The 10504-nt window shown below is 40.5% G+C and overlaps 1 protein-coding gene across 1 annotated transcript; it reads right to left on the bottom strand.

The window, feature by feature from the left end:
- Positions 1-4967: 4967 nt before the first annotated feature.
- odad1 (outer dynein arm docking complex subunit 1) lies at positions 4968-9492 on the bottom strand. The gene is made up of 14 exons (XM_070837242.1): positions 9426-9492; positions 9210-9309; positions 8928-9117; positions 8690-8815; positions 8407-8520; positions 8177-8244; positions 7917-8104; positions 6831-6965; positions 6527-6609; positions 6176-6344; positions 5538-5701; positions 5342-5445; positions 5141-5231; positions 4968-5027 (listed from the first exon to the last, which is right to left on the bottom strand). Exons 1-14 carry the CDS (start codon positions 9490-9492, stop codon positions 4968-4970), a joined length of 1659 nt encoding a protein of 552 aa, XP_070693343.1.
- Between the last annotated feature and the right edge of the window lie 1012 nt (positions 9493-10504).

Consider the following 10504-nt stretch of genomic DNA (forward strand, 5'->3'; position numbering starts at 1 on the left):
TGTTGTTTTAAGTCCATATAAATACACCAGAAACTTTAGGAACTTTTTTTTTCACGCCTGAAAAAGACTGTCCTATATGTTGGCATATTTTATCATACTGTTGTATGGTGTTGTTAGGGTGTGTAATGGAACAAGCAGAGTGATACATACATGAAAACATAGGAGTCTGATCAGATAGATAAAAGTGGAAAATATTTGCACAATATGTTATGTTATGTTTTGTTATGTTATTATAATAAGAAATAAAACATATTCTTATTAGAATAATTATTACAATAACTATTGTTAGAAATAAAACAGAACAGAACAGAAACCGTAACAAATCAAAAGTAACTAATCAAAAGTTATAAACAGTGAGTTAAAAATGTCCTTTGGGTTTCATGAGAGTAGTGAAAGTTTCCCCCTCTGCACAGCTGAAGTTCACCGTCGGCTGTACTACCTTATTTATTTCACCTCTTAGCTCCACCCCTGCAACTGCCTTGCCAGAAAAAAGTGGAAATTTCCAGTAATTCCTACTGCTTTGCAAGAAATGCTCCTCCTCCTTCTAGTTTCCCGCCTTTTACTCTACCTGCTCTTTCCTACTGCAGACTGGCCTGAAGACCTCATGGCCCTCTGCTGTTGAGCCTGGGGGTTTCCTAGCAGTTTTTACTTTGCACAATGAGAAAATGTTTTATTTCTCACATACCACATCTTACATAACATCTCTTTTATGTGTTTTGGCATCATCATTAGTCTGGAAATGTATGTATTTTGCCACAGAAAATGATCATTGTATTGGAAATGTTAAAGATTAAAGGGTTTCATGTCTATTTTATTTGAATGAGAGCCAGATTAGTTATACTGAAGTTTTTTTAAATCTGTCGTTTGCACTGATCTTTCTGAGAGAGCCGTTTCTTTGTTACTATTTTGAAAGTACATAGTATCTTGTTACCTTCTGAATAAGCATTAAGGGTTAAGCTATGTGTAACTATTACATTAGCTCTTGAATGATGAACAAGGGTTGGTTTGGGATCACAGAACAGATGGTAGATTTGCATTTCTATTTCTCTGGCTGATCTGATATTCTGGCGTCTGGTTTGTTTCGGAGATATCACATGCTCCAAAGCTTGCCTACAACTGACACATCTAAGAATCAAGAAATGTGACAGGAGCTTTTGAGATTACAAAGAAGGCCTAGGTGCGGCTCAGATATGGAAAACAAGACGTTATCTGCTAACGCATTTACAGCTGGAGAAGCACAGGCTATCTCTACGCTATATCTGTGGTTTCATAACTTCCTCTTAATTCAAGACCACAATATAACCGTGTACACATGAGCAGCCCTGATGCTTGATAGAGAATTATTTTAGATAAACTACAAATAAAGCTACAAGACAGCTGAAGTGGAGAAGTTTGAGTGTGTTGATGGCATGAGGCACACTGACCTTAGACCCATTGTGAAGCACCAACAAAGAGCCATCTGCACAGCAACCAAAGCTGAGATGAGGGACTCACACACAGGGGAACCGAGGAGGGGGAGGGACACAGGGACCCGGAGGGTGTAAAAAAAAGAAAACAAATCAGTGATAAAGAAACATTTAATAGGACGTGATCAGCTGGATCATGTCTGAAACATCAAAGCAGTCTGTGCTAATATTTCAGAGTTTCGTGCACAAAGAAAACAAGAGGCTGCACAACATATGAACCCAGTGAGCACGTGGATCCCTCCACTGCTGGTGAAGGGGAAGACAAGGGCTGCTGGCCTAATCACTCAAGAGCACATTTCCTGCCTCCTGCATTACGAAGTCAACTGAAGCTGTTCGAGGCTAATATTTAACCCAAACCTTGATCTCAAACACGATGGGTTTCTCATTCATTCTGCCAGCAGAAACAGACAGCCTTTGTCTCTGCATTGATCTGAATTCTAATAATATCTTTAGTTAGATGGTTAATCATTTGGATGTGAGTGGGTTTTTGTAATGCAACTCAAATTTTGTTTTCCCTTTCACGTGGAATATAGTGCATTTCAAAATGGTGAAAACAAAGACAAAATGGTGTCGGGGACATCTGTAAAAATCACAAATGTTTCACAGGTGAGACATGAGAGTCAGGATTGCTTAGCAACAGCAGTAAAAAAAATTCTTGCAGCTTGTGTGGCAACAGAGAAACTGATGCTGCTGCCACCCAGTGGTGGACTGTTAGTACATGCTGAGGATGAACCGCCACTATAAATGATCAAAGGCTCACTTCTCTAAAGCATGCATGTGCAGTAAGATGAAACGGCCGCAATTACCTGCAAGGTGTCAGCCCCATAACTCAGGAGGGGCTGCACAGAAAAAAAGCGATACCCTCTTTCCTTCCTCATTACTGTTTCGAAAATCTGTTCAATAATTTGATTGGCTGGGAGATGCACCAGCTCTCATGGCAGGCGGTTGCTTAGCAACACTCATGGGAGGGATGTGGGAGGGAGGGAGGGTGTGAGTGTTGGGGGGGGGTGGGGCGACCACGAAGGGGATGGAGCGGTCTGGGTGCAGGCAGACTGACTGGGGAAATACCTGGCAAAAGTCCCAAATAAACAAACAAGAGAGAGAGAGAGAGGATGACAGAGCGGGAGACAGAGGACAGAGGTATTTTCCAGATAACAGTCTTGTGTTGAGATAAAAGGAACATGGCATTTTCTAAGTGCTAACACACTTTGTTCCCAAAGCAGAACAAGACTGGGGACAGGAAGTGGAGAGATTTAGTGAGAACTTTGCCTTCGCTGAGGTGAAAGTTGACACAAACTTTACGGTGCATGATAAACTTACTTCTTTCTTGGGACAGAATGGACTTCAGTATTAGCTTTTGGAACTGAGAGAGGCACTTAACAGGACATGAGCCGTTGCAGTTGATTAGGTTGTTTGATGAGAAACAGCTGAATAGGCACAGACAAGCATGTAGGTCCCAGATGAGAGTGTGGAGAATTGTTACTTGTGCTTACATGTTTTTGCTTGCATGGCTGGATGTGTAGGTGTTTCCAAGAAAGTGTTTGGATTATTACTTTTTAATGCAGTTAAGCAGATAGATCTAATTATAACAATGCCAGTAGCCTGTGGTATATACAAAATTAATGATTAGATATTATGAGGTGCAAAGCAAAGCACAAGGTGCACTAGAAAATGGGGAAACCATTGAGCTAAAGGAATGGAAAAGGTGGAAAATGTGCTTATGTGGAGAGGAGGGGTAAATAAGGAGGGAGGGCTGCTGCTGTTGCTGCTGCTGGTCGGTGTAGCCTGCAGAAGGAGGTGGGTCCTGGAAATGGCTGATACAGACGGCCTCTACAGGCAATGAGGACTCTTTGTCAGGAGTAGGAAATGAGGTTTCTGTTGTGATTAAAAGGAAGGTTTCTATGGCAATGCGGAGAGCCGTGTGCACAGAGAATTTGCTGGGAGTGGAGGGGGCTAAGTGAGAGTAGAATTTCAAAGAAAGCTGCCTCCTCCATCTCATCTCCCACCATCGCCACCCCTCTGCTTTTCCACAGCGCCCTTTTATCTCTGATAATCTGTTTTCATAGCCACACAGTTGAGACTGCAAGGGGGATTATCTTGAGCGAGTCGAGTCACTGGTCGATCACTCATAAATGTTTACAGAGTAGCAGTTTCACTTCCCGGAGTCGCTGCTGTCAAACCTCACTCGAGAAAAAAAAACCTTTAACAGATAAGCTAATTAAAACCTCACAACTCAAGCTAGATAATTAACACCATGACCTAAATCTGTCTCTTTCTTGTTTAGACAGGTACACTTCACTCGAATCGCCCCCTTTCCCTTCACAGTCCATGATAGAAAAAAAGTATAATGGCGTCAGTGTGACCCTAAAAAGCCTAAATATAGTAACACGCTTTGTGAATTGTTTCACTGAGCTGTTAGTAAAAATATGTGTCTTAAAATAAGTTCCCCGTCCTGATGTTCTCTTTTGTACAGAGGAAGTTGCTCTCTGCAGCAGCGAATGGCATCTTTGCCCTGCACAGGCTCGCTCCAGGATGTTTGGATAAGGTGACATTTGAAACTCCAGAGGATCAAAGAGAAGTTTTTTATCCTTGCACATTACAAGCTACACTGACTGAAAAAAGACACAGACGCCCCTGATATGACTGCTGCACAATGAAATAAAATGGTAATCTGCCTGGTATGCCGACACTACAAATAAGTAACTGACTGAGCATAAACATGGACTGATGTTAATGAGTGTCGCGTACATGAACAGAGAACTAATTTAATGGAAAGGTCATAGATGACAGTTTATTCAAATAACACTGATTTTATGACAGAAATCTGAAAAACAAATCAGTGTGGTTCACCAAAATACATCATACATACAAAAGTCATTATTATTCCAGCGACTAAAATGTTCAAAATTAATGTGTACAGTGAGTGCGAAAAGCTCCTCACCTCCTTTTTGGAAACAGAATCAAGGTCTCAGCATGCCAATTACAATTACAAAAGGTTCTGCTGCCCCCAACCTTTTCTTTTGAGCATAGCAGCAAGTATCATGTAATGAAACGCTGCCAGTGAGGGAGGGCTGTACTGAGACCAGACTCTATAGCCAAAGCCAGATGGCAAATCACACATCAAAAGGACAGCTGGTTACCAGAGTCTGAAAAGGCATCTTTATAGCCCAAAACCTAATTAGTTCCAACTAAACAAATCACACTAATAATAATATACGGGCCATGCCAATGATTCTTCCTAAAAAGTGACATACACATAACATAATTAAGCTTTAAATGTTTACGTGTGCAAGCTGCAACATTTCAAAATCAAGCTGGTTCCATCAGCGGTCATGGCCTCCATTGATCTACTTTACGTTAAACAATGAAAGGAGGCCCTTCAGCTGCAGATGATGCTGTGCATGAGAGTCCCATTTGTAATATGCGCTCATTTACTGCACTGATCAGGTCGATGCGTCAGATCAGTTCGTCTTCCAGGGTGCGCCGCTGGCCATCAAACTGCTAGGTGATCTTTGTGGCTTTGGTTGCTGCCTGCTGGACTGAACTCTCTTTCTGCAGAACCTATAAATCATATCCAGAAAAATCAAACAAACAAAGAAATGTGAAAAACCGATCACGACGTAGCCCATAAATAATCACTTATGTGTAGGATTTGCACTTTGTGCTGCACCAACCCCTTTTATTATTCTTTTGCGAAGTTCGTCCTGTGAAAGTGGCTGTTCTTCCTCATCAGTGACAGAAAACTCTTCTGCATTATACGCCACACTGAGGAGTCCAACCAACATAGACACACTCATCAAAATGACACTCCAAGTGTTTAAATGTAGGCATAGATTCACCGATTATAAAAAAAAAATCACGTTTAAAAGGCCGACCTGTTGATTGCAGGTTGGATGCTGACATTCTGCTGAAGCAGCTCTGTATTTTGGCCCAAAAGAAATTTGGCCAGGTCTTTTGGATTGTAGTCCTTTTCCAGATCCTGTCAGAGACACATAACAGTACAGGGCAGGCGTTAAAGAAAGTACTGTGTGTAAGAAAAGCTATGTACAGAACCACATATTGTTAGGTTACTTTAGAATTGAGGAAAGCTTGTATGGTGAGCAGCTCGTTGGTCTTCTGCTCCACCAGACCCAGATAGGACATGATGTTGTTCTCAGTGATCCCTGTAGAGGAGCCCAGTGCATCCTCTATCACTGAGCGGTCACACTCCATTTTAGAGAAGATGCTGTTCACTCCTGTGAGAAATGAGAGTCATGAGTACCAAGAACTGTCTGTGTTTTCTTGTGTGAGATAAATGTCCAGGCAAGGCTGGTGTATACATTGAAGTAAAGCCTGTATTTTACATGGTGTAGTTTCCTGGTTATTTCATGGGACATTTTCTGTAAAAATTAATAATTTAATAATATTAAGAAAAGTTTCCTGAAATAAGTGCTCAAATTAAACCACATGAATATTAATTGATAATTAATTTACCGTTTGACATTGCTCTCCATATGTTTTAAACTGTGTGGTTGCCTGTAATCAAATTGACCAACTAATTGACCGACTAAAAGACTCCAAGTTACACCATCAATTTACTGGAATTAGCCAGTTGGAGTTATGCTAATTGAACACTGTCTTTATTTCCCCTGTAATTACAGCCAATTACATCTTTTTGGGAACCTCCCTAGGAAATGATTACAGACTTGTAAAATAAATGCTTGCCCAACCTGTTTTAATCTTGTCCAGGATTTTGCTAATGACCCTGGCTTGGTTGTCATAATCCTCGACTTGGGCCTCGATTTCCTTTTGTTGCTCAGCAATGTCTCTCATCAAGGAGTGATGATCTTGCTCCTGTTGCAAACCTGCTACTCGAAAATGCTCAATCTCTGTTTGTATCTGCAGATTCACAAGTTTCAGCATAAACAGACAAACACACAGAGCATTGATATGAACTGCTGTCTGAAATTATCTCTATCTACTGTCGCTCTGAGTACAAGTTAATTTTGTGAAATTAAAAATGGAATACATGAATGAGAAGCGAGCACACGAGCACAGTCACACAGAGGAAACACACTCACCTGGCTGATTTGATCCCTCAGTGCCTCGGCCTCATTGTTTTGCTCATTTACAAAGTTGAAGAGTGCAAAGTTGCGGTCTTCAACTACGCAGTGAAATAGTAACACAACAGTGATACATTTAAATCTTTTCAACTGATTCTGGTTATTATCAAAGTTGGAATTATACATTTATTTAGCATTAGCCTTCCTCCAAAGGTACAGACATCTAAACTACATTAAAATGAATTGTGCCACTGTCTATAAATCAAATACCAGAAAAATTCCAGATACAGAAGAACAGTCAATCTGTGTTGGTGAGACTCACCCTGGATGAACCTGGTGACCAGCATGTCCAGGTTGTCCTCTCCTGTCACAGTCTTGATCCTCTCAAACACCTCCACTAGAGCGTCCACCGGCTCTTCCCCTGAATCCACCCTCCGCTGCTCCTTCAGCTCTGACACTGGGACAGACAGGCACCAGTACCATCATATCAGCATCGTCAGTGCTGTATAACAACCACTGTCAGAAATACCGTCATCATTATCACTGATGACAGCTGCTATCAGTGATGCTAACACTGTTTTTTCTTTACTTACATATTCCTCCTTAGTCTGATTGATTATATTTTAAACAAACTTAATACCAAAGCTCTACACATCACAGTCTTCTACTGTAGTAATTTACACAGATTTACACAGAACAATGTGAAAAGGATCCTTTTATTTCCATTACAGTGTTCAAGGACTCGCTGGCAGGACTGACTGCACTCTTGTTGTTTTCTAAGACAATAGGAACGTTAAAACCATTGTCTTTCTTCTTTTTTTGTTTCTTTTTTTTTTCTCTGTAAAATCCCAAATGATAATTACCTTCTATGGTTAATTGTAATGTTCAAATGCCTGTTTTTGCAATTAGCAGGCAGTTATGTTACTGTAATGATGTTATCTTCTCATTCTTTCTGACTGAAAATGAATACATACCAAACAAAGGTATAAATCAAACTATTCGTCCCAGTTTTCATGAATAAAAACTATGTTCCTCTAAATGTTTATACTTAAATGAGATCTGTACTTTTGTTATTGTAAAATGCTCAGTTCAGAGGCAGAACATAGAAAACAGCATAACCTTCTAAAACCATTGTGAATATATAACAGGAGGCTTTTCCATTGTCTAAAAAGCTTTTACAAGGACCTTATATTTGTGCTACATGTAGACCAGATGGGATTCTTTGTGCATATAGGATATAATATAGGAGACTGGGACTGAAGCTGATAATTGCTGGGATTCCCCACTGAATACATCACTGCCAGCGTTATTTCCGTCACTGACAGTGTCACTAACACTTACTCCATTATCATGATTATTAATATGTCAGAACAACAATATTAGCTACAACACAATGGCTTTGTCTTACGCTGTCTGTGTCCCATCTCATGGCCGTCATCCTGCCCGCTCCTCTCGCTGCACTTGGTGGTCATAAACTCTTTCAGGCTACACTCATGTGCAATAACCCTTTCCAGTTCCTTCATCTCAGCGTTATACTGGGCAAGATCCTTCACAGCTTTCTCCCTCATCATGGTCATCTTGGACTGAGCTTCTACCCTGAGGTAGAAAGGGGTTTTTACATGAAACAACAACAAGTTTAATTCATTACACAACTGTCTCAAACCTGACCTGGCATCATAAGCAGCAGTGGACAGGATTACAATTTCCCCGATCTTCTTGTGGACATCCAGCAGTTCCTATAACACACAAGAATCAGTGCAGATATGTGTGTTTTTCTTAGCAACTGAGAGACAGTGTTGAAACTTGAATAACGTTCTAAATAGCAACAAAGCCATAAATAAAAAGCTGAGACTTGTTTGGGGCCTGGCCTCTGAATCATCTATGGTGTGACCTCTGACCTTGCTGAGTCTGATGTGTAGTTGCTGAAAACGGACACGCTCAATGTGAAGAGTCTGTAACTCCTCTCTCAGGTGGCAGTTTTTAGTCAGCTGCTCATTGAAGCGGGTCAAGGCCTGGACAGGACACAGATCACACAGTAAAAAGTATGATATAATAGTGAGAGGATATGCATGGTGAAAATGTGCTCTAAAAACAGCAACTTAAATTATGTAAGATAATTTGCAGAGATCTCTCTGTTTTCTGTTTCTCTGGTATTTTGTAGTAACAAGTTTCACAACTCACTCTGTCCAGTTTGTATTCCAAAGTGCGTATGGCCTTCTGGGTCCGCCATACCTCAGACCTTTGTGTATCACTGGTGCTGACCTCCCCTTTTCTTAGTTCTGACAGCTTTAACTCCATGTTAGTGATCTGCCGACGTCACAGAGACATAACATACACTGTAGTTTGAGACCAAAAATATGACTAAACATGAAAAAAAACTGGAATTAGCTTCATATAGAAGCAAAAGGACTTAATTCACCTCTTTCTCTAGCTCTTTTTGACACTGCTTCTCTTTCTTCAGTTCCTGCTCGAGCGTGTCTCTATGCTCCAGCATAGCACGAAGACTCTGGGTGTCCTCACTGTCCTGCTGTTGGCGGGACAAGCTCTTACAGGCACCAAGGTTTCGATGCAGTTCCTCCTGCTCACTCAGCAGCTTCTCTATCTCCTGCCTTCATCCACATCACATAAAAAGCCAATCAGATGATTAAAAAAAACACATGCACACTGCTGACAATGTGATGTAGGTGTATTGTTTCCTCACTGCTGCTTGCGGATCTGCTCCCGAGCCTGAATGTTGTAGGCTTGTCGATCTCCTTCCATGATCCTGAACTGTCTCTGCAGTTTGGCTATCTCTGATTCTGCTTAAAAACACATCATAGGCACGTTATAGCTGTTTCAACCATGCAACTGGCAGAATAATGGTCCTGAGAGAGCATCAACATCTAATAGTCAATAATAATAACATAACCAACATTACCTGTACCATCAAGATCCATCTCACTGCTGTCTGAACGGGCACTTGTGGCTAATCTTCCTCGAGGCATGGTGACACTGGGCTTTAATAGATACAAATAAAAATGTAGGAGCCATTTATGTTTATTGTCGGCATGTTTTGTTTAAATTTTGTTTAAATATGTGCTGCCTTATCATTTTGGACACTGGGTGGCGGCGCACAGGGTAGTATGTGTAGGGGCAAGGCTGACAGGAAGAGGAGAGCACAGGGAGAAGGAGAGCACACAGACAGACAGACAGAAACAAAGCAACATGGCGTGACTACAGAATTTGAAAACCTGGTATGTTCGTCACTCTGTTCAACTTCTTTAATAAACTAAACCACAACTAAATTTAAAATAATCACTGGAAAATCTATTTTGGGTCTGCGAAAGATCACTCTTGTGTAGTAATGGCAACGGGAAAAGGTCTTCCACTGATGCCGTTGACAGATAATATATAGATTGTAGTAGTGTAAATGTCTGAGTCTTCAAACCACTAAGTCTATTCAAACCTAGATATTTAGTCTATGAGTATATGTGACTAAATTAGTTTAACTTATTTATGCTACATAGTTATATTTATCTTAATTATCTAAGATAAATGACTTTTTGTCTTAATCATGATTTATTAATTATTTATCTTATTTATTGAAGACAAAAAGTCAGCTGTCAAACCCAGCTTAGTCAGCAAGCTGAACATGAGATGAGCCCCAAAGGTTTTACATTGAACAACACACCTTCACTTAACTTTTAGTGTGCTCTGCTTCAGGCTGCTGTATTTACAATATATGTGGGCCATCAAACCTAGATATTAGATTATCTTGATTTAAGTTCATCTAGCAGAAAACTTAAGTCATCATATAAAGGCATCATATTATAGGACAGATCATCACAATTACCCACAGCGCACATAGACACCTAGCCTGGCTAAACCAAACAAAGTAGCCACGGTTCAAGCTAGCTGTAACGGAAGAATAGAAATATTTAGCTTGGTTATAGTTTGGTGACATGTGAAAGGTTTCGAAAAAGTGTCTGCTGTCCAGGACAAATACTACTTTACCTC

Source organism: Pempheris klunzingeri, chromosome 2 (assembly GCF_042242105.1).
Source record: "Pempheris klunzingeri isolate RE-2024b chromosome 2, fPemKlu1.hap1, whole genome shotgun sequence".
NCBI lineage: Eukaryota > Metazoa > Chordata > Actinopteri > Acropomatiformes > Pempheridae > Pempheris > Pempheris klunzingeri.